Source organism: Macaca mulatta, chromosome 9 (assembly GCF_049350105.2).
Source record: "Macaca mulatta isolate MMU2019108-1 chromosome 9, T2T-MMU8v2.0, whole genome shotgun sequence".
NCBI classification, from domain to species: domain Eukaryota; kingdom Metazoa; phylum Chordata; class Mammalia; order Primates; family Cercopithecidae; genus Macaca; species Macaca mulatta.
The window spans coordinates 9,255,476-9,276,693 of record NC_133414.1 but is presented as its reverse complement, the minus strand read 5'-3'; the positions used below and the strand labels follow the sequence as shown (position 1 = coordinate 9,276,693).

At 39.9% G+C, this 21,218-nt stretch overlaps 1 protein-coding gene across 2 annotated transcripts in view; it reads left to right on the top strand.

Moving 5' to 3' along the window:
* KIN (Kin17 DNA and RNA binding protein) overlaps window positions 1-21,218 on the top strand; it is a 36,262-nt gene that overhangs the window by 13,053 nt on the left and 1,991 nt on the right. Inside the window, exons 5-12 of one of the 2 annotated variants that reach the window (NM_001261813.1) lie at window positions 96-277; window positions 3,299-3,347; window positions 4,202-4,262; window positions 9,663-9,792; window positions 12,230-12,280; window positions 14,511-14,579; window positions 15,742-15,841; window positions 18,229-18,329. In NM_001261813.1, the coding sequence (NP_001248742.1) occupies window positions 96-277; window positions 3,299-3,347; window positions 4,202-4,262; window positions 9,663-9,792; window positions 12,230-12,280; window positions 14,511-14,579; window positions 15,742-15,841; window positions 18,229-18,329 (743 nt within the window). Of the gene's footprint in view, window positions 1-95; window positions 278-3,298; window positions 3,348-4,201; window positions 4,263-9,662; window positions 9,793-12,229; window positions 12,281-14,510; window positions 14,580-15,741; window positions 15,842-18,228; window positions 18,411-21,218 lie in introns of those variants that run through there. The other variant, XM_028853494.2, reaches the window with a different exon arrangement.

Below are 21,218 nucleotides of genomic sequence, written 5' to 3'. Positions count from 1 at the left end.
TATTTGAATGAATAAATATGCAGCGATGAAACACATTCATATTTATGTTTTGCTTTGATTGTATGCTAATTTATAGTGGCGGCTGTTTTTTTAAGGCTTGTGCAAAGTGGATGAGACACCAAAGGGCTGGTATATTCAGTACATAGACAGGGACCCAGAAACTATTCGCCGGCAACTGGAACTGGAGAAAAAGAAAAAGCAGGACCTTGATGATGAAGAAAAAACTGCCAAATTTATTGAAGAACAAGTGAGAAGAGGCCTGGAAGGGAAGGAACAGGTGGGCAAGCAATATCATCCTGAGAAGCAATGTCCAAAGGTCTAAAGAAGCACAATGGCTTGGTTTTTTGTTTTTTTTGTTTTTTGAGACGGAGTCTTGCTCTGTTACCCAGGCTGGAGTGCAGTGGCACAATCTCAGCTCACTGCAACCTCTGCCTCCCGGGTTCAAGCAATTCCCCTGCCTCAGCCTCCTGAGTAGCTGGGACTATAGGCGCCGCCACCATGCCCAGTTAATTTTTATATTTTTAGTAGAGACAGGGTTTCACCATCTTGGTCAGGCTGGTCTCCAACTCCTGACCTCAGGTGATCTGCCCGCCTCAGCCTCCCAAAGTGACAGGATTACAGACATGAGCCACCACACCCGGCCAGCTTATGTTTTTTCAGCATTGAATCAAGTTTCTGTGCGCACTGTTCCTTAACTAAGAGGAGAACCAGCCTGGTGTCAAGAGCACATTTGACTTACTAACTTCATAATCTTGTATAATTACGTAGTCTCTCCAAACCTCAATTTCCTTATATCTCAATAGAGACGCTACCTAATGGGAAGACATATACACAGATCATTTCAACTGATTATAATTAATTCAGTACTGGAGGTAAACGCAGCGTGTGGAAACATAGAGAAGCAATGTTTACTCTGGCCTGGGGACGATAGGGTATTTGAGGGTGGATACAACCTCAGTGCCCAGGAGTCTTGAAGAATCAGTGGGTGCAAGCCAGATGAATGGGGAAGGAAGGAGCTGAGGTGTTAGAATAACTAGGTTGAGGCATTTATTTCAACATATATTTGTCAGCGCTTCCACTGTGCCAGGATTCTTATAGGTGCAGGGAATACTCAGTGAACAAAAGGTACAAAAAACTCTCTCCTGTGGCTTACTTTTGTTTTTTTTTTTTTTTTGAGACGGAGTCTCACTCTGTCACCCAGGCTGGAGTGCGGTGGCGCAATTTCAGCTCACTGCAACCCCCGCCTTGTGGGTTCAAGTGATTCTTGTGTCTCAGCCTCCCAAGTAGCTGGGACGACAGGCATAAACCACCACGCTGGGCTAATTTTTTGCATTTTTAATAGAGACGGGGTTTCGCCATGTTGGCCAGGTTGGTCTCAAACTCCTGACCTCAGGTGATCCCCCCCTCCTCAGCCTCCTAAAATGCTGAGATTACTGGCATGAGCCACCACGCCCAGCCTTCTGTGGCTTATATTCTAACACTTGTGTGTGAGCAGGCAAATATAGCCTGGTGTGTATGTGAAACTGAGTGGTTTTTGAACTGTTTATTGAGCTCTAACATACATTGATTAAAGTGTATGAGGTGCATTAATCTTATGTGTACAGTTCACTGAACTCTTACAAATATATGTGTGTAGAAAGAGTGACAGATAACGTGTGGAACCACCACCCAGATAAAGATATAGGACTTTTCTAGTATCCCAGAGGGTTTCCTCATGCTCATTGCCGATTAATACCCCATCTCCCAGAAGTAACCATTGTTCCAATATACCACTATTGATTATTCATTAGTTTAGTCTGTTCTTGAACAGACTTTAAAAAAAAAAAAGTTTTTGCTTTTCCTAAAGTTTATTGCCTTATATTTTTGTTATTTCCTGTTTAAGTTGTAATAGAAATAAGAATATAGGTAAACCTCTGCCGTTTGGTACAGAAAAGCTACTTTTTGGTATTTAGAATAATTCTCAATTGGATAATATTTGCAATGGATGTAAGTTCTAATTTTTTTTGAGAGACTTTGTCTCTCTGTCACCAGACTGGAATGCAGTGGCGTGATTACAGCTCACTGCACCCTTGACCTCTGGTGCTCAAGTGAACCTGTTGCTTCATATGAGTAACTGGGACTATAGACATGCACCACCATACCTGGCTAATTTTTTTTTTTTTTTTTTTTTTTTGTAGAGATGGGGGTTCTTGCTATGTTATCCAGGCTGGCCTCCAACTCCTGGCCTCAAGCATTCCTCCTGCCTGAGCTTGGCCTGCCAAGGTGCTGGGATTACAGGCATGAGCCACCATGCCCAGCCAAAGCATGTAATTTCTTTTGTTTTTTGTTTTTTGATTTTTTTTTGAGACAGCATCTTGCTCTGTCACCCAGGCTGGAAAGTGCAGCGGCACGATCTCGGCTCACTGCAACCTCCACCTCCCAGGTTCAAGCGATTCTCCTGCCTCAGACTCCCAAGTAGCTGAGATTACAGGCGCCCGCCACCACACCCGGCTAATTATTTTTAGTAGAGACGGGGTTTCACCAAGTTGGCCAGGCTCATCTCACTCTTTCGCCCAGTCTGGAGTGAAGTGGCGCGATCTCAGCTCACTGCAACACTCACCCCCTGGGTTCAGGCGATTCTCCTGGCTCAGCCTCCTGAGTAGCTGGCATTACAAGCGCCCGCCATCATACCCGGCTAAATTTTTGTATTTTTAGTAGAGACAGAGTTTCACCATGTTGGCCAGGCTCGTCTCGAATGTCTGACCTCAGTTGATCCACCTGCCTTGGCCTCCCAAAGTGTTAGGATTACAGGCGTGAGCCACCGTACTGGGCCAAAAACATGTAATTTCTTTTTCTTTTCTTTTCTTTTTTTTTTTTTTTTTTTTTTTTGAGACAGAGTCTCATTCTGTTGCCCAGGCTGGAGTGCAGTGGCACAATCTTGGCTCACTGCAACCTCCGCCTCCCGGGTTCACGTGATTCTCCTGCCTCAGCCTCCTGAGTAGCTGGGATTACAGGTGCACACCACCATGCCCAGCTAATTTTTTGTGTATTTTTAGTAGAGACAGGGTTTCACTACGTTGGCCAGACTGGTCTCAAACTCCTGACCTTGTGATCTGCCCACCTCAGCTTCCCAAAGTGCTGGGATTACAGGCATGAGCCACCACATCCGGCCAAAAGCATGTAATTTCTTCATTAGGATCTTAATCACTTGCGTGTTAGAGCTGCCTGGCAACACAGGTAGCAAGTCATAATTTAGGCCTATTGAATGGTGATAGTAAATGCACTGTACACCAAAACCTTAAAACTTTCTTTTTTTTAGGAGGCCCCTACTTTTACGGAATTAAGCAGAGAAAATGATGAAGAGAAAGGTAGTTTTATTTTTTCTTTTCTTTCTTTTTTTAAACATAGATGCTTTTATATTGGTTTTGTCAAAAATGCAACTTGTCAACATATCTGGGAGTAAGACATCCAATCTGTCTGAGTTACATTATTCTTATTGATTTAATGAAAAGATAATACTAATGAATTAATTAGATAGGCTAACTGAAGCTGCAAGTAACAAAATTGACTACAGTTAGCTTAAACAATAAGGAAATATCTTGCCATAATAAGAATCTCAGAGGTAAGGTTCTGCATGCTGTATGGACACAAGGTAGCTGCCAACACGCCAGCCATCACATGCAGACTCTGCATTGTCGTGAGGGTGGCAGAGAGCATCTCTGGATGCTCTTCTAGAATCCTGTTAGGAGCAAGGATACTTTTCCAAGAAAACACTCCTCCCTTCAATAGATTTCCTTTCAGATGTCATTGGCCAGAACTGTGTCACACGTCCACCCAAAAAGCAGTCACTGGGATTATGTTGATTGGTATAGACAATCAGAATTTACCCCAGAGATGAAAATGGTGTTATGTCCCCTGAGCCACAGGCAAGAGGTATGGAGACCTAAACAGAATTGGAGTACTGTTCCCCAGGGGAAATGGGGATAGAGCAGGGAAGTGCCTGTGTGGTCTGCCACGGTGACATGGCGTGCAAGGTTCCTCCTGTTCTATGATTGTCAGTCTGGGACGTTTTACAGGAATATGTGGTCTCCGCATAGGAACGTTTTAGCTCTCGTTTATTGAAAATGTCCCTGAGATCCTCTGTGAACACTTTGTAGTATCTGAGAAGTTTTATTATGATTTTCCTGAAATGTACATGTGGAATAACATTTTTTTCTTCTAGTCACGTTTAATTTGAGTAAAGGAGCATGCAGTTCATCCGGAGCAACGTCTTCCAAGTCAAGGTGAGCTGCATCATTCATGGATATCTTAACACTTTAGGATTTTTGTGAAATATTGGTTACTGCATTTTAAAGTATTGTGAATCTTTTTTTTCTAATTGTAGTTGTAGTTTTCACCTTTTTTTGGTTTTTGTTGGTTGCACTGTTTTCCTGTCAGTTGTTCCTTTTTTTTTTTTTTTTTTAAGAGATAGGGTCTTGCTATGTTGCCCAGGCTGGCCTTGAACTCCTGGGCTCAAGGTGATCTTCCTGCCTCAGCCTCCCAGGTATCAATAGCTGGGATTACAGTCACACCCTACTGTGCCCAGCTAGCAACTGTTCTTTTCCTATTTGCCTGTGATCAGATGATTCTGTTTTGTGAGGAAAGCCTCATTTTGATTATATGTTTCACATGAATAAACTTGCTTCTCCATGAATCCTTCTCCATTTAACAGTTCCTTGTTTGCTATATAAAACTGTTTATTTTCCTGTCTTAGCCCACTTGCCACAGTTTAAATGTTAGCTGGGTATGCATTTTTCTTTCGCTTGCTGCACTGTGAGTTTTCTGAGAATAGAGATTATCAACCTTTCTCCTTAGCCTCCAGTACAGTGTAAATATACCAGGAAACACTCAGTAATCATTACCTGCCCTTCTAGATGGTCTAGCACAGGGTAGGGGTCAGCAAACTTTTTCTGTAAAGAGACGCACAGTAAATATTTTAGGCTTTTTTGGCCAGATGTCTTTGTCACAATAACTGAACTCTGCTGTCGTAGTGAGAAAGCAGCCGTGGACAGCGCATGAAGGAACTGAGCATGGCTGGGTTCCAGTAAATTTATTTACAAAAGCTGGTGGCAGGTGGCAGCTGGCATTTGGCCTTTAGGCTGTTGTTTGCCAAAACCTGGCATAGCATGTGGTCAGGTAGTTCTACCTACTTTCTACATTACTTCTCTTGCAATTTTTAATGTATTCTTTCACCAAATCTTTATTCACTATTTCTGACATGCAGTACATTCAGTTTTGTCATGGAGGTTAAAAAAGATGAGTAAGACAAGATAGTCAAGGACTAGTATCTACTGGAATTTGCTTTTAAACTGGGTGATATTTTCTATGTTACTTAGTACTTTACATGTTTTTTTTAAAGATCTAAGTTTTTCAGGTTTGTTTATAGGTCATTGTTTATTTACACTATTGAATAAGCGGCTAGGAGTATGGAAGGAGATAGATAGGCTGAATCAGCAGTATAGATCAGCTTTAAAATGATTTGCCAGATGTCTTAACTTTGGTCAAAATAATATTTCAAAATTAACACCTACATTAGATATAATCAAGAAATTGGTTATTTGGGTTCTACATCTGGGTACATTCCGGAAGAATTGTCTAACATTGGCATGATATGACCTGGAAGATAGGCTCAAATATAACACACATGCCTTATTGTTTTAGAACGTTATGCATTTCTGTCTGTTCTTTTGAATTATGTGTTACTCCTAGATGTAGATAGATGTTAAAATGGGTTCCAATGTTCCCCAAATTGACCTCCCTTGTATTAGTTTTCTATGGTCGCTGTAACAGATTACCACAAACTGGGTGGCTTAAAACAACAGAAATATATTCTCTCTCTGGAGGTCAGATTCCGAATCAGCATCACTGGATTGAAATCAAGGAGCCTGCCTGCCGGCTGTGCTCTGGGGAAGAATCTGTCCCTTGCCTTTTCCAGCTCTGTTGGCCACTGGCATTACTTGGCTCATGGTTGCATCTCTCCAGTATTTAAGAGCAGCATCTTCAAATGTCTCTTTGCCCCATCCTCACATCGCCTTTTCCTCCAGGTGTCAAATCTCCCTCTACCTTGCTCTTACAAGAAAAGAAAGATTGCAGTTAGGGCCCACGCTGATAATCCAGGCCAAGCTCCTTATCTTAAGATCTTTAACTTAATCTCATTTGCAAAGACCCTTTTCTTAGATAAGGTAACATTGATAGGTTTCAGGGATAAGGACCTGATATTTTTGGGGGTCTATTCAGCCTGCTGTACCCCTATGCCACGTCTTGATATTAGAAAAAAGATTTGTTTTATTTGACCAATTTTGATAATTTATTTGATAAGTTAAGATGTTGTGACGTGAGTCCATGAATAAGGAACAATATAAGTATGTAAATAGTGTCATAGATAATACAACTGAAAGACATCTGATTTTTTTTTCTCTGAGATTATCGTACATAATATAGTTTGGGATTCATTCTCCTGTGGATTTATATCTCTTATATATCTAAAACCTAGAATAAACTAAATGATGTAGATATCAAAGTGGACATTTTAGGCTATGTTGAGGCACGAAAATGAGCCCCTTTATTGGTTGAAAAAGTTTACTTGATTTTCATTTCCGTTTCTTCTTTGGGCTTATCTCCTTTGAGAAGGGCCGGAATTCTCTCTAGTTACTGAAAGCAAAAATGAGGGCCGTTCAAGGAGCCTTACTTTCCATTTTCTATCTGTTCATATTCATATCTTGCCTTGATTTTATTTTAACTCTGCCTTACCCCTGTCTCAGTCTCTCACCCTTCTAATGGAATCTTGATATTGCCAGCAAAAGGACCTTTCTAAACTTTAGCTCTTACCATGTCACTCATTTCTTAACGTCTCTTGGTTTCGGCATCTCTGAGATGACCTTGAATTTTTTTACATACTATTAAGTGACTTTTGTGATCCTGTGTGTCTCCTGCCGTTTTCACTCAGCTGTGCCCACTGATTTGTGCTTTCCTAAATGAGCCTGGAGCCTCCCCCTTTCTTGCCTTTATATCTGCTATTCCCCTTCCTGGAATGCCCTTTACATCTGTTTTCCCACTTCACCCTGAGATCTTGCTGGGCTCTTCTTGTCGTCTTTTTTCCCCCATTATTGTCGCATTCTAAGCATTTAATGATGCTGAGTAAATTTTCTTTTTCTTTTTTTTTCTTTGAGACAGAGTTTTGCTCTTTTTGCCCAGGCTGGAGCACAATGGTATGATCTCAGCTCACCATAGCCTCTGCCTTCCAAGTTCAAGAGATTCTCCTGCCTCAGCCTCCCGAGTAGCTGGGAGGACAGGCATGCGTCACCATGCTCAGCTAATTTTTGTATATTTTTAATAGAAACTGGGTTTCACCATGTTGGTCAGGCTGGTCTCAAACTCCTGACCTCAAATGATCCACCCACCTCAGCCTCCCAAAGTGCTGGGGTTACAGGCATGAACCACCACGCCAGCCCAGTTCAGTTTTAAGAAGAGTAAATAATAGCCTTAAATAAACTCAAGTGTCTAAGCTGAGATTAACACCAAAATACTGAAATAATTTATAGATGTATTAATATTTGGGGACTCACTGTTGAGAACCTCTGAGTAATCATGGAGATTGGTAGAGGAGCCAGAAGGCAGAAAAATAAGCAAATATATATTTTTTTAAGTGGAGAAAAATCTTCAGAAAATAATAGATGAACGAGCATTTCAAACAGATTACGATAGGAAATAGGTGGTTTGTGAACATGAGACGAGGAAGTGGTAATCACTCAAGCCAAAAATCACCACTTAGTCCTAACTCCTCTTTTGCTAGGGTTATTAGTGCCTATTTTGTAGACATGTTGTGGTTGATTATGATCTGAATTATCCCTGGATCCCTTGTTCAAAGTACACTTAAATCTAAAGAACGTTTAAGTAGCAAGCTGAAGAGCTTATCTTTACATGGACTTGGCCTGTGCAGAACCCACGTCCATTATTTATAGTTGTCACACCCTGCGAAATGCGTTCGGTAATAGAATCAGAGTTTAAATATATGTTCGGTGGGTTGAATTACAGGTCAAAACCCAGTAAGTAAAATTTCACAAAGGTAAATGGAAAGCCTGACAGTTAGGTAAAGAGGAAACAACTCCCATAAAAACAGAGTGACAGAGTCCTGACCTACAATTCTCCATTGAGAAAAGATGTAGGGGTTTGAGTTGACTTCAAACTTAAAGTAACCCAGCAGTTCATCAATCTAATGCTACCTTTAAATGTATCTTTTTAAAAGTCCAAATAAAGGAAAATAATAAATCTGTTGTATTCTCTACTAATCGTATATATTTTTTTCTTGGTGAGCTCCATGGTAGCTTTGTATAAATATTTATCCTTTGCTTCATCTTTTGTAAATATGACACATTAAATGATTAGATGGGTAAAAGTCATTTGATCAGCAAATATTAATGGAGCATCTATTTTATGTGAGTTACAAGATAGTTACTGCTACTTTGTAGAAAAAAATAGATGGTTCCTCCCTGCTGCAAGAGAGGAGTCATACATACAAATGATGATCGCACAAGGTGCAGTGTGATGCATGCCACAAGGCACTGTGGCAGTTCAAAACACTGCAAGATCCAAGAACCCTCAGGAAGAACGGACCTTAAAGAATTTTAACAAATGGGGATAAAAGGAGAGATTATTTTAGGTATAAAACAAGGCATGTGCAAATTTTCAGAGGCTCAAAGCATAGGGCATGGCTCAGTCAATAGCAAATTGTTCTTAGTGACTGGTGTACATAGAAGGTCAGGGAAGGTGACTAGAATGGTATTCTGAGGCCAGTGGTGACAATTGTATATTGGCAGTAAAGAATTTAGAATTTACACTGTCAGCCAGGCCAGTGGCTCATGCTCATGCCTGTAATCCTAGCACTTTGGGAGGACAAGGCAGGTGGAACCCCGTCTCTACTAAAAATACAAAAATTAGCCCAGCATGGTGGTGCGAGCCTGTAATCCCAGCTACTTGGGAGGCTGAGGCACGAGAATTGCTTGAACCTGGGAGGTGGAGGTTGCAATGAGCCGAGATCATGCCACTGCACTTCAGCCTGTGCAACAGAGTGAGACTCCATCTCAAAAAAAAAAAAAAAAAAGGATTTACATTGTCAACTCTGGGCAGTTGGGAGCAATTAAAAATTTTTAAGTAACATGTTGGAATTTTGCTTTACAAAACCAGAACTGAGAGTAACATGCTAGACTTAAATCGGTCATTTGAAAACATGTCATTTAATTATTGCATTTGAGTTAGGAGTTGGGTCATGTTATTATCTTCATTTATAGATGAAGATTTGAGGCTTAGGAAAGTGAATTACCCCAGGTCCTAATAGAGGTAGCCTCAAACCCTAATCTGCCTCAACACCAAAGCCTAAGCTCACTACCTCATTTTACTATGTAAAGTATAGTAGCACTGACTGAAGGAGTGAGGAGAAGGTATAGAGAGTTAAAGACAGCATGGGTTAGATGCTCACCCGGTGCTGAGAGTTCTGGAAGAGATGTGGACAGGTACTCCGTGGTTTTCACTCATCTCCTGTAAATTAATCATGTCACACATTTATTCTATATTGTGAATTTTGCGCATCGTAAAGCATTCGTCTGTGTACGGTTCTTGGTAACAAGCATGATTCTCCTGTTCATCAGTACTCTGGGACCGAGTGCACTGAAGACAATAGGAAGTTCAGCATCAGTGAAACGAAAAGAATCTGCCCAGAGCTCAGCTCAGTCCAAAGAAAAGAAGAAAAAGAAATCTGCACTGGATGAAATCATGGAGGTACAGTTTATGGACTCCATATGGACACCTTAGAACCCAAGGAAAATTAATCATTTCACCATTTATTAGATTAATAGAAAATTAGGAAAATTATCATATACGGACTAGGGAATAGTGACCTCACTGCATACAGTTCCCTGAACCGGAGTTGGAGCCCCTCTAAATAGGTTTATTTATTTATTTATTTATTTATTTATTTATTTTTTATTTTTTTGAGACGGAGTCTTGCTCTGTTGCCCAGGCTGGAGTACAGTGGCATGGTCTCGGCTCACTGCAACCTCTGCCTCCCAGGTTCAAATGATTCTTCTGGCTCAGCCTCCCGAGTAGCTGGGATTGCAGTCGTCCACCACCACACCTGGCTAGGTTTTGTATTTTTAGTAGAGATGGGGTTTCACCATGTTGGCCAGGCTGATCTCGAACTCCTGACCTCAAGTCATCCACCCACCTCGACCTCCCAAATGCTAGGATTACAAGTGTGAGCCACCATGCCCTGCCTATAGTTTCCTTTTATGCCTCAGGTGCTGTCTTTGAAACTCCCTGTGTAGTTAGGCTCAGTAGAATTCAATTAGAAATTGGAGTCCTCCGTGGTTGGCCTCCCTCCTTCAACTGCTACTCTCCTGTTGACTGTGACTTCCACTTAGCACCTCCTAACTAGCAAGAGAAACCTGTGACATGTTTTTTTTTTTTTGGTTGTTGTTGTTGAGACAGAGTCTCTCTCTGTCGCCCAGGTCAGAGTGCAGTTGCACAATCTCGGTTCACTGCAGCCTCCACCTCCCAGGTTCAAGAGATTCTCCTGCCTCAGCCTCCGGAGTCACTGGGATGACAGGCACCTGCCACCATGCCTGGCTAATTTTTTACATTTTTTATAGAGGCAGGATTTCACTATGCTGGCCAGGCTGATCTTGAACTCCTGGCCTCAGGTGATCCGCTCGCCTCGGCCTCCCAAAGTGCTGGGATTACAAGGTGTGAGCCACTGCCCCCGGCTGGCTGTTCAGTCTTCTCTGTTCCTAGTCCTCACACCATGCAGGATGATCTAAAAAACTTCAAGTAAAATATAAGATGAATATACTATGAAACTGAGTCCCTATTATATGCTGCACTTTGTGCAAGGCTCCGGGTCTGTAAGTAGAAAGAAAAACAGTCCTTGTTAGTCATGGAGCTTTCCTTCTAACGACAGAGCTGTTCAGCAGTGCGCCAGTGAATGATCACAAAATGCTGAGCGCCAAAGAGGTATGAGAGTAGGGCCTGGGGAGAGATCCTGTGAACCGTGCCTAGACAGGAACGATCAAGCATCTGAAGGAAAGGCCTACGGGACTGGAGTGCAGCAAGCACATGGTGGCGTTTGAGGTCAGAGAGCCAGGAGGGCCAACACCACAGAGGTCTTGCACGCTGTGACAGGGAATTTTTAAATTTAATTTTATTCAAAGTAAAATGGAAAGCCTTCAACCTTCTTTGAATATAATGAATACTAATTTTAGAACATTGTTGAAAAGTTGAAGGATTTAAAATGAGTTTTTTTTTCTTTTTTGAGATGGAGTGTGACTCGGTGACCCAGGCTGGAGTGCAGCAATGTGACCTCGGCTCACTGCAGCCTCCGCCTCACAGGTTCAAGCAATTCTTGTGTCTGGGACTACAGGCGTGCACCACCATGCCTGGCTAATTTTTGTACTTTTAGTAGAGATGGGGTTTCACTGTGTTGGCCAGGCTAATCTCAAACTCCTGACCTCGTGATCCTCCCACCTCGGCCTCCCAAAGTGTTGGGATTACAGCCGTGAGCCACCGTGCCCAGCCTCAAATGAGGTTTCAAATCAACCAAGGGATTATTCCATTGTTTGATCCCATTGAAAATTGGTACTTAGGGTTAACTGTAAGTAGTTGAGAAAGAAAAGGATTGGATATTTTCGCCAAAACAGCCAGACAGCACTCTTTTCTTTTGGTCACTCTCAGTTATTTACCCCTTGGTTGTATTTTTCTTCCCTTTCATTCATGAACTTTACTGTCATTTTCGAACAAGGAGCCCCCTGTTTGCTACCAGGCTGTATGCTTACCCATGCTGTGCCACACTGATCCATGCGTTACGATTTTACTGCATGAAAACGTGGCCTCTTTTCCAGCTCCTGACAGTCACATGGGAGAAAGTGGGTGAGGGCAAGTATGGGCTGGTCTTGCAGCTGGAAAAGGGGTTGTGTCTGTTTGCTTCCTAGGTCAGTTGACTTGCTTTATTACATACTTTTAAAAATGCAAGTTTTTTTAAAATCAAAAACTAATGACAAATAATGTTTATTTGTATTTATCAGAGCTTGCAAATTATGTCGTTGGTCTTCTGTGAAGTAGAAGACTTCACAGTTTTATGGTGTTATTTTGTTAAATAGAATAGTATTTTGAAGTCCAGTGAGAATTTTAAGGAGATAATTTTCAGACATTATGTGTTCTACAGATTGAAGAGGAAAAGAAAAGAACTGCCCGAACAGACTACTGGCTACAGCCTGTAAGTATTCAGTTGGAGTTTCTTAAATTCTAAATGTATGTTTAAGTGAATGATTTAACTAGCATTTAGTATAAGTAACTAAACTTTTCAAACATGTAATCTATATAGATAGAGTTAGTTATAACTTATAATGACTTTTCTTTCTATTAGATCTTTAATTATTGGTTGCACTTCTATTAGAGGGTTACTTCATGCTTATAGACTAATAATGTTCCTTAAGTTTGGTGCTAAACTTGTTTATGGACATCTTGAATTTGAGCCAGAGATTTTCAATTTTTGCTGTAAGACAAAAGGTTGTGTTTTCAGAATTGAGTAGAACTATAAATGCTCAAGTGTTGGTTTTCAATTTACAACTTACTGAAACTAGAATTGTCCATTTATTAATAGGTACATTGTGGAGAAAAGCAGGTTTTAATTTTACAAACTCAAGGGAGTTTTATATTTTATTGCTTATTTATTTATTTTTGTTTTAAAAAAAATTTTTAAATAGTTTTTAAACATTTAACAATATTGTTAAATGATTATTTATTGATGTTCTATTTTAGACTTACTGAGATGTGACATTTTCATAAAACTTTCAGAGTGTCTTATTCTTTTTTTTATTTTTAAATAGAGACAAGGTCTTGCTCTATTGACCAGGCTGGTCTCAAACTCCTGGCTTCAAGCGATCCTCCCACCTCAGCTTCCAGAGTAGATAGGACTACAAGCATGCACCACTAATGCCCTGCTGATTTTTGTGTTTTTTGTAGAGACGAGGTTTTACTCTGTTGCCCAGGCTGGTCAACATAGCAGCCTCAAGTGATCCTCCTGCCTCAGCTTCCCAGGCTGTCAGGATTTACTGGCCTGAGCCACTGTGCCTAATTTCTTTTTTTTTTTTTTTTGAGATGGAGTTTTGCTCTTGTTGCCCATGTTGGAGTGCAGTGGCGCAATCTCAGCTCACCGCAGTCTCCACCTCCTGGGTTCAAGTGATTCTCCTGCCTCAGCCTCCCTAATAGCTGAGATTACAGGCATGGGCCACCATGCCCGGCTCATTTTGTATTTTTAGTAAAGACGGAATTTCTCCATGTTGGTCAGGCTAGTCTCAAACTCCAGACCTCAGATGACCCACCTGCCTCGGCCTCCCAAAGTGCTGGGATTACAGGGGTGAGCCACCGCGCCCAGCCCACTGTGCTTAATTTTTAAACTCAGAAAGGAAATATTTTTAACAGATCTATTGTGGGCAAGGGCCAATAAGTACAGTGGTGTAATGAATTATCTTCCAAGTACTGGATTGTGAACCCATGAGAGCCTTTGAGAAATTAGCCCAGAAAATAGTATGGCTAAATTGGAGAAGTTGTTTTGGTATTAATTGGCTTCATTTAGAAAGTCTTAAAAGAGAGACTTCCTTAAACATATCTTTCTACTATTAAATACCCTCTCCCCAAAGTCCTTCCTAAGGTTTTGTTAGTATGATTTTAAGCATGGCTTTATGAAGTACTTGCGACCATGTCTTTGATATATTCACTTGAAGTAGAAAATATAGAATCTCTGCAGTGAATATTGCATTGTTAGGCAATTTAATTTTCCTTATTAGCTCTTAGACAGCTAATCCAAATCAGGAAAAAATGGTAAAGAAGCAAACTCCAAATTCATTAATAGGAAATAAGTCCAGATTTTCCTCCCATTTGAGAATTAGATGCTCAGAAGAACAATACCTTTAGCTATAACTAATCTGGAGGAATCCCATTTGTACCAAAATTCAAAGCAACCTCATGAGAAAGGGGCATTGTGAGAACTGTCCTGCGTAAGCTCGAAGGCTCAGTGTCTTGCAGTTTCCGGTGAGTCTCTTGCAATCTGCGTTTTTATCAGCAGTGAACACCTCAGTGCTTTTCACTTCCTGCAATGGAGAGAAAGAAACTATCTACGAAAGACGTAAAGTACTAGAGTTGAGATTTACCGATAACAGTCCTAGATTTCCAGAACTCTTCAATGTAGAAATCAAACATTTTGTATATACATGTGTATGTTTTTTTCCTCTTGCTAACCATGATGAACAGAAAGAGGAAGAATGAATAAAAGTTTGCTAAGGAAATGTTTGCAATTGTTGGGAAGGCAGAGAACTTCAGCATTTCTTATTTGGCAGGGCAGTTACATTTTCCTGTGGTTTTGGGTAAACAGTTTAAAAGGAAGAAGTAAATAAATGATCACTTCTGTCTTTCCTTTCATCTTTTTTTTTGTTGTTATTTCCTAGGAAATTATTGTGAAAATTATAACCAAAAAACTGGGAGAGAAATATCATAAGAAAAAGGGTATCGTTAAGGTAAGGACATGCAATTATGAATGGAATTTGTGAAAAAAGCTTGGGTCACTAAGTGAAGCTATTTTGGTATTTCTTGAAAATCAAGTCCTGGTAGCAAAAGTACTGTGTCTAAAATTCTTGATTATCCCATGAAATGGAAGCTGAATTCATGATTGCTGGAGAAATATTTCTTTTTCATCCATAGTTTATACTCAACATTGATCTGTTTTCTTACTAGGACAGATTGTATGTATGAAGTCCCATCAGCACCTCTTCAAAACCTCAGCATGCATGCCTTGCTTGTCAGTAAAATGTATTTTATTTTTTAATCATAGGCCGTATATTAAAAGTAATGGCAAAAACTGCAATTACTTTTACACCAGCCTAATAATTATACTGTCAAGGTCTCACGAGGACTTCTTGTGTTTTGCTTGAGAGACCGCCTTTTGGCTACTCTGGGATTTTATTTATTTTTATTTTTATTTTTGAGACAGAGTTTGGCTCTGTTGTCCAGGCTGGAGTGCAGTGGTATGATCTTGGCTCATTGCAACCATCATCTCCTGGGTTCCAGTGATTATCCTGCCTCAGCCACCCAAGTAGCTGGGATTACAGGCACCTGCCGCCACTCCTAGCTAACTTTTGTATTTTTAGTAGAGACGGGGTTTCACCAAGTTGGCCGAGCTGGTCTCGAACTCCTGACCTTAGGTGATCCACCCGCCTCAGCCTCCCAAAGTACTGGGATTACAGGCATGAGCCACCACACCCGGCCTACTCTGAGATTTTAAAGTTTGTATCAATATTCTAGGCCTTTTCTCCCTTTTTGCCTTTCCTAAATTTAGTTTTATTTTAGCACCCAGCCTTGTGCATGCCTGTTGCCCTTCTTCCACTGTACATTAAGCTAGGCAAAACTACCCCTCTTGTTAGATTTCTTAAAGTCTTATTCCAGTACCACCAATCTGTTATTCTTTCCCGATGAAAACCTTTACTAAGCTTTGAATTGAGTTCTTTATTGAGAACCATAGGCTGGGAAATCATGTATCGAATCTAGAAAATAGTGTCATTTATAGAAGGAGTAACTCCTATCTTTTGATTGATATTTTGTCTTCATTTCATTTACTTTTGTCCTTTTAAATGAGTGTGCACTTACTTCTTCTATTATAAAAGTGTTCATTTTACATGACAGGAAGTAATTGACAAATATACAGCTGTTGTGAAGATGATTGATTCTGGAGACAAGCTGAAACTTGACCAGACTCATTTAGAGACAGTAATTCCAGCACCAGGTAAATCTGTTTGCAGACCATTTAATACATATGCCATCAAAATGAGCGGTTCCATTCTTAAACCCCTGTATTTTGACGGTGCTTGATGGTTGTAGTTATTTTTCTGTCTTGGCAACATTAACTGCCAGTGTAACTCATCTCTGTTTGGATTCAAGGGCATCGTAGTTTACTGGCTCCCTGGTGAAGCTGTTTTGTGGTGTCAATGGATTTTCCTTTCCTGGAATACTTTTTTTTTTTCCCTGAAGCAAAACATAGACGTATATGGATAGCATTTGTTATATTAGGCTTATGGTTGTAGGTGGAGAATCTCTCATCTGAAATGCCTGGACTTTCACTCAGAAGTGTTTCCAATTTTGGATTTTGGAATATTTGCGTATACATAATTGGGTATCTTGGGGTTGGAACCCATGTCTTAACACAAAATTGATTTATGTTTTATTTTATTTTTATTTATTCATTTTTGAGACACAGTTTCACTCTGTCACCCAGGCTGGAGTGTAGTGGCACGATCTTGACTACTGCAACCTTCACTTCCCAGGTCAAGCAATTCTTCTGCCTTAGCTTCCCAAGTAGCTGGGACTACAGGCATGCACCACCACATCCGGCTAATTTTTGTATTTTTAGTAAAGACGGGGCTTCACCATGTTGGCCAAGCTGGTCTCGAACTCCTGATCTCAAGTTATTCACCCACCTCAGCCTCTCAAAGGACTAGAATTGCAGGCGTGAGCCACTGCACCCAGCCTCATTTATGTTTTATATACACCTTACACACATGACCTGAAGGTAATTTTATACAATATTTTAAATAATTTTGATTGCATCTTTCTTGACAGTGACCTGTCACTGGAGGTCAGGTGTGGAATTTTCCACTTGTGGCATGATGTCAGCGCTCAAAAGATTTTAGATTTTGGAGCTTTTCAAATTTTGGGTTTTCAGATTAGGGATGTTCAACCTGTAATGTATTTGTTTAGCTCTCTGTGATAGTCAAGTGAAAGTCTGTTATTTTGCTTTTTTTCCCCCTTAGTTGTCTTTGCCTTCTGGAAACTTATCCGTATCTGAGTACGAACACTACTTTGACCAGGTTGTTTGCTTCTGACTCAGAATCTTCCTGGGGGGTGTCATTGCCAATGTAGTGATAACATCAGACCATGGAACTTCCAATTGCCATATTCTTTACTCTTTTTTCCTCCTAAAGTAAAAATTTTTTTTACAAATTAGAAAAACTTGTGTTAGCTTTATTGTGGTAGAATTGGTGTACAATAAATCACACATATGTGAAGTATACAATTTGGTAAGTTTGAACATTGCCTACTTCATAAAACCATCACTGCAATCAAGATGATGGATAAATCCCCTCATTTCCCTCTCTAATCCCTCCCTCCTACCTTCTGCTCCTACGTCCCCCGTCTTCCTCGGCATCTGCTGGCATGCTTTCTGTCACTATAATTCAGTTCTTATTTTTCTAGAATTTTATATAAATTAAGTTTCTATAAATATAAATGTGTCCTGTTTTCTGGTCTGGCTACTTTTACTCAGCGTAATTATTTTGGATTCACCTATGTGGTGGCATGTATCTGTAGTTCATTCTTTTTTCTTGCTATATGTCATTGTATGGATATGCAGTATTCCCCCCTTATCCTATACCTTCCAAGACCACCAGTGAATGCCTGAAACCATGGATAGTACCAAACACTATATATACTATGTGTTTTTCGTACATACATACCTATAATAAAGTTTAACTTATGAATTAGGCATAGTAAAAGATTGAGAATAATAACTAATAATAAAAGAGCAATTATAATAATATACTATAATAAAAGTCATGTGAATGTGGTCTCTTTCTCTCAAAATATTTTATTGTACTGTATACACCTATTTTTGGACCGCGCTGACTGAGAGTAACCAAAACCTGGGATAAGGGGGGACTCGTGTACCACTTTGTTTACCCAGTTATCTGTTGATAGACATTTGGCTTATTTACAGCTTTTGGCTGTTAAAACTGCTGTGAACATATATGTACAAAGCTTTGTGTGGATATCTGGTTTCTTTTTTCTTGGGTGAATACATAGAATGGCTCAGTCACATGGTAGGTATAACTTTAAAGTTTTGTAAAACTGCCAAACCATCTTACGAATTTTGCAAAGAGACAAAGTAAGCTAAATTTTCTCTGATTACTTCTGGACTCTGAACATTTTCTCCAAGTACCTTATATTCCTTGCAGTCTAAAAGTAAAACATCTCAAAAAAAGGGAACTTCTAAGAAAAAGGGTTTTGTTTTTTGTTATGTTTATTAAGTGTAGTACATTTTTGTACATTGCTGTAACAAGTTAGAAGAAAAATGGAGATATTTCTTTGCATTAATTTTTATATTCTTTTCCATCGTAGGAAAAAGAATTCTAGTTTTAAATGGAGGCTACAGAGGAAATGAAGGTACCCTTGAATCCATCAATGAGAAGACTTTTTCAGCTACTATCGTCATTGAAACTGTAAGTTTGTTTATACAAAGACAGAAATTTCAAAGTGCTTTAAAAATGTGCCATAGTGTTTTTTAATTGGATTGTTCTTTATTTTAGAATTTGAGTTTTTTATTAGCCTTGTTTCCTACTTGGAAATCTGTAAACTTATTTTCTCTAATGACTCTGCCATTGCTACAGTATTTTATTTTCTGATTACAAAAGAAATGTTACTCATGCATAAAACCTGAAAAACATATTTTAATTTAATATAAATAAATAATTATAAAAATTAATCATAATCCCCAAGCCCAACAATAAACCCCATTAATATTTTGGTCTGTTCCTTTTCAATCTTGGTGTTTTATGAAAGTGTGTATAATGGGTACCGTTTTATATCCTTTTTTCCCCTCATATTGAATATAAAACTCAATTTGGTATAGTGAAGTTGGTGGCGGAAGTATAGTCATTGTCAAGAGGGAGGGAACCACAGAGGTCACCCACTTTTTTAAATGTCTTCCCTTTTTTCGTAAAGGATTTAAGGTAGCAGAGATCAATACAGTAATTTAAAGAACTCTGACATATAAATAAAGTTGGTTATTGACTTAGAACTGATATTTCACTGACAGGTCTGTGACTGAGGCCTGAGATACCTTCAGAAAGAAAGTTTCCTTTTAGAACTTTGAACTACTGCACTGCATTATCTTTGATGCTAAACAAAAGAATTTTTCATCTCCAGTACAGTCCGTTTTAGTATTTCTGGGGGAGCTTGGGAGTAATAGATCACTAAGAGAGTTTAATGAAAGTTCAGACTCTTCAAAACGTTGCACATAATTTACTAAATTTTCTTTGTTCTCTTGGGGAGTTTATAGGACCCCTAAGCCCCTGGGCCTGTTAGAGGATATGTGTCTAGGAAGGTTTTCTGGAAAAACCATTTAGGTCCTTATTTGAGAGAATTCTCATTTCAGTAAATCAAGCTTTTCATTTTTTTTTTCTTTCTGATCCTGACAATGCTAACCTAGAAACTGTTACTTGCTAACTGTTACTGACTAATGTAAACTAAGGGGAAAAAAGGGAAAAAGGACTCTTACTTGGCATTGAGGAACGTGTCAGTCTGACTAAATTAGCAGATTGAGTTTTAACAAAAAAACTCTAAGATTTTCTCTGACTCTATCAGCATAAGGCAATAGAAAATCCAGTATTTCCTTGACAACTTGCTTATCTTTCCCTTATTAATTTCTTTTTTTTTTTTTTGCATGGACCATGCATGAAACTTACCTTATTAATTCCATAGCACTATCAAATGCAGATCCTGTTTCATGTTTTCATCTCAGGGAAACACAAAACAACTGATTACTGTTGAGGCTGTGTTGAGTTCCATCTCGATACCTTTGGTTTGCAGGTTGTGTCCATTCATCAAAAGCTAATTTCTCACCTTCTGCACTGTAGACCCAGTTTCATCTTCTGTACTGAGGTAGAACTTAGGAGCAAATCCACATGAAAAGCCTTTCTGTTTGATTGCAGAGCAACATGTAGTTCTTTTAGAAGAGGGAATCTACCAGCTGGGCATGGTGCCTCAACCCTGTAATTCCAGCAGTTTGGGAGGCCAAGGGGGATGGATCACCTGAGGTCAGGAGTTCGAGACCAGCCTGGCCAACATGGAGAAATCCCATCTCCACTAAAAGTGCAAAAATTAGCTGGGCACGGTGGCAAATGCCTGTAGTCCCAGCTCGGGAGATTGAGGCAGGAGAATCGCTTGAACCTGGGAGGCAGAGGTTGCAGTGAGCCGAGATTGTGCCACTTCGGCCTGGGTGACAGAGCGAGACTCCATCTCAAAAAAAAAGGGAATCTATCTCTTAATTTTTTTTCTACTGTTCTTCAGGCTCTCCTCGTTAAAAAAAAAAACCAAAAATATCTCTGTATGTGCATGTGTCGCCACTTGAACTTTGCAAGTGGTTATTTTTATCATTTCTGGCACCTTAAGTTTTCATGTCATTGGTAATGTTTGAAATTTATGCATTTATTAAGCAGATTTTTAACACCTAGTAAATTGTTCCTAAATAGCCTCTGCTTTTTAGCTATTTACTTTATAAACTCAAATGTCTGGCTCCCTTCTTATTCTCCAGATTTGTGGTTCTTATCAGAAAAATGCAATTGACCATAGACCATTAAACACTATAATGAAAAATCCAACCTAGGTTATACTTTATCTGGGAACTTAATTCCTTTAAATATGATAATTATTTGTTGTTAACGGAAGCAGTAAAAAAATGTTAAAATCTCAGTTCCAGGGTTAGGGTCATCATCATTGTCATCATTATCATCATCATCATCACGTTATATTTTGCAAGGGAAAGGATTAACTGTCAAATTTTATTTTTATTTTATTTTATTTATTTATTTTCAAGACAGAGTCTCACTCTGTCGCCCAGGCTGGAGTGCAATGGCGCAATCTCAGCTCACTGCAACCTCCGCCTCCGGGTTCAAGAAATTCTTCTGCTCCAGCCTCCCGAGTAGCTGGGATTACAGGTGTGTGCCACCACGCCCAGCTAATTTTTATATTTTTAGTAGAGATGGGATTTTACCACGTTGGTCAGGCTGGTCTCAAACTCCTGACCTCAGGTGATCTACCCGCCTCGGCCTCCCAAAGTGCTGGGATTACAGATGTGAGCACTGTGCCTGACCCAACTCTCAAAGTTTAAACAAAAGATTTTTTTTTTTTTTTTTGAGACGGAGTCTCGCTCTATCCCCCTGGCTGGAGTGCAGTGGCACGATCTCGGCTCACTGCAAGCTCCGCCCCCCAGGTTCACGCCATTCTCCTGCCTCAGCCTCCTGTGTAGCTGGGACTACAGGTGCCCACCACCGCGCCCGGCTAATTTTTTGTATTTTTAGTAGAGACGGGGTTTCACCGTGTTAGCCAGG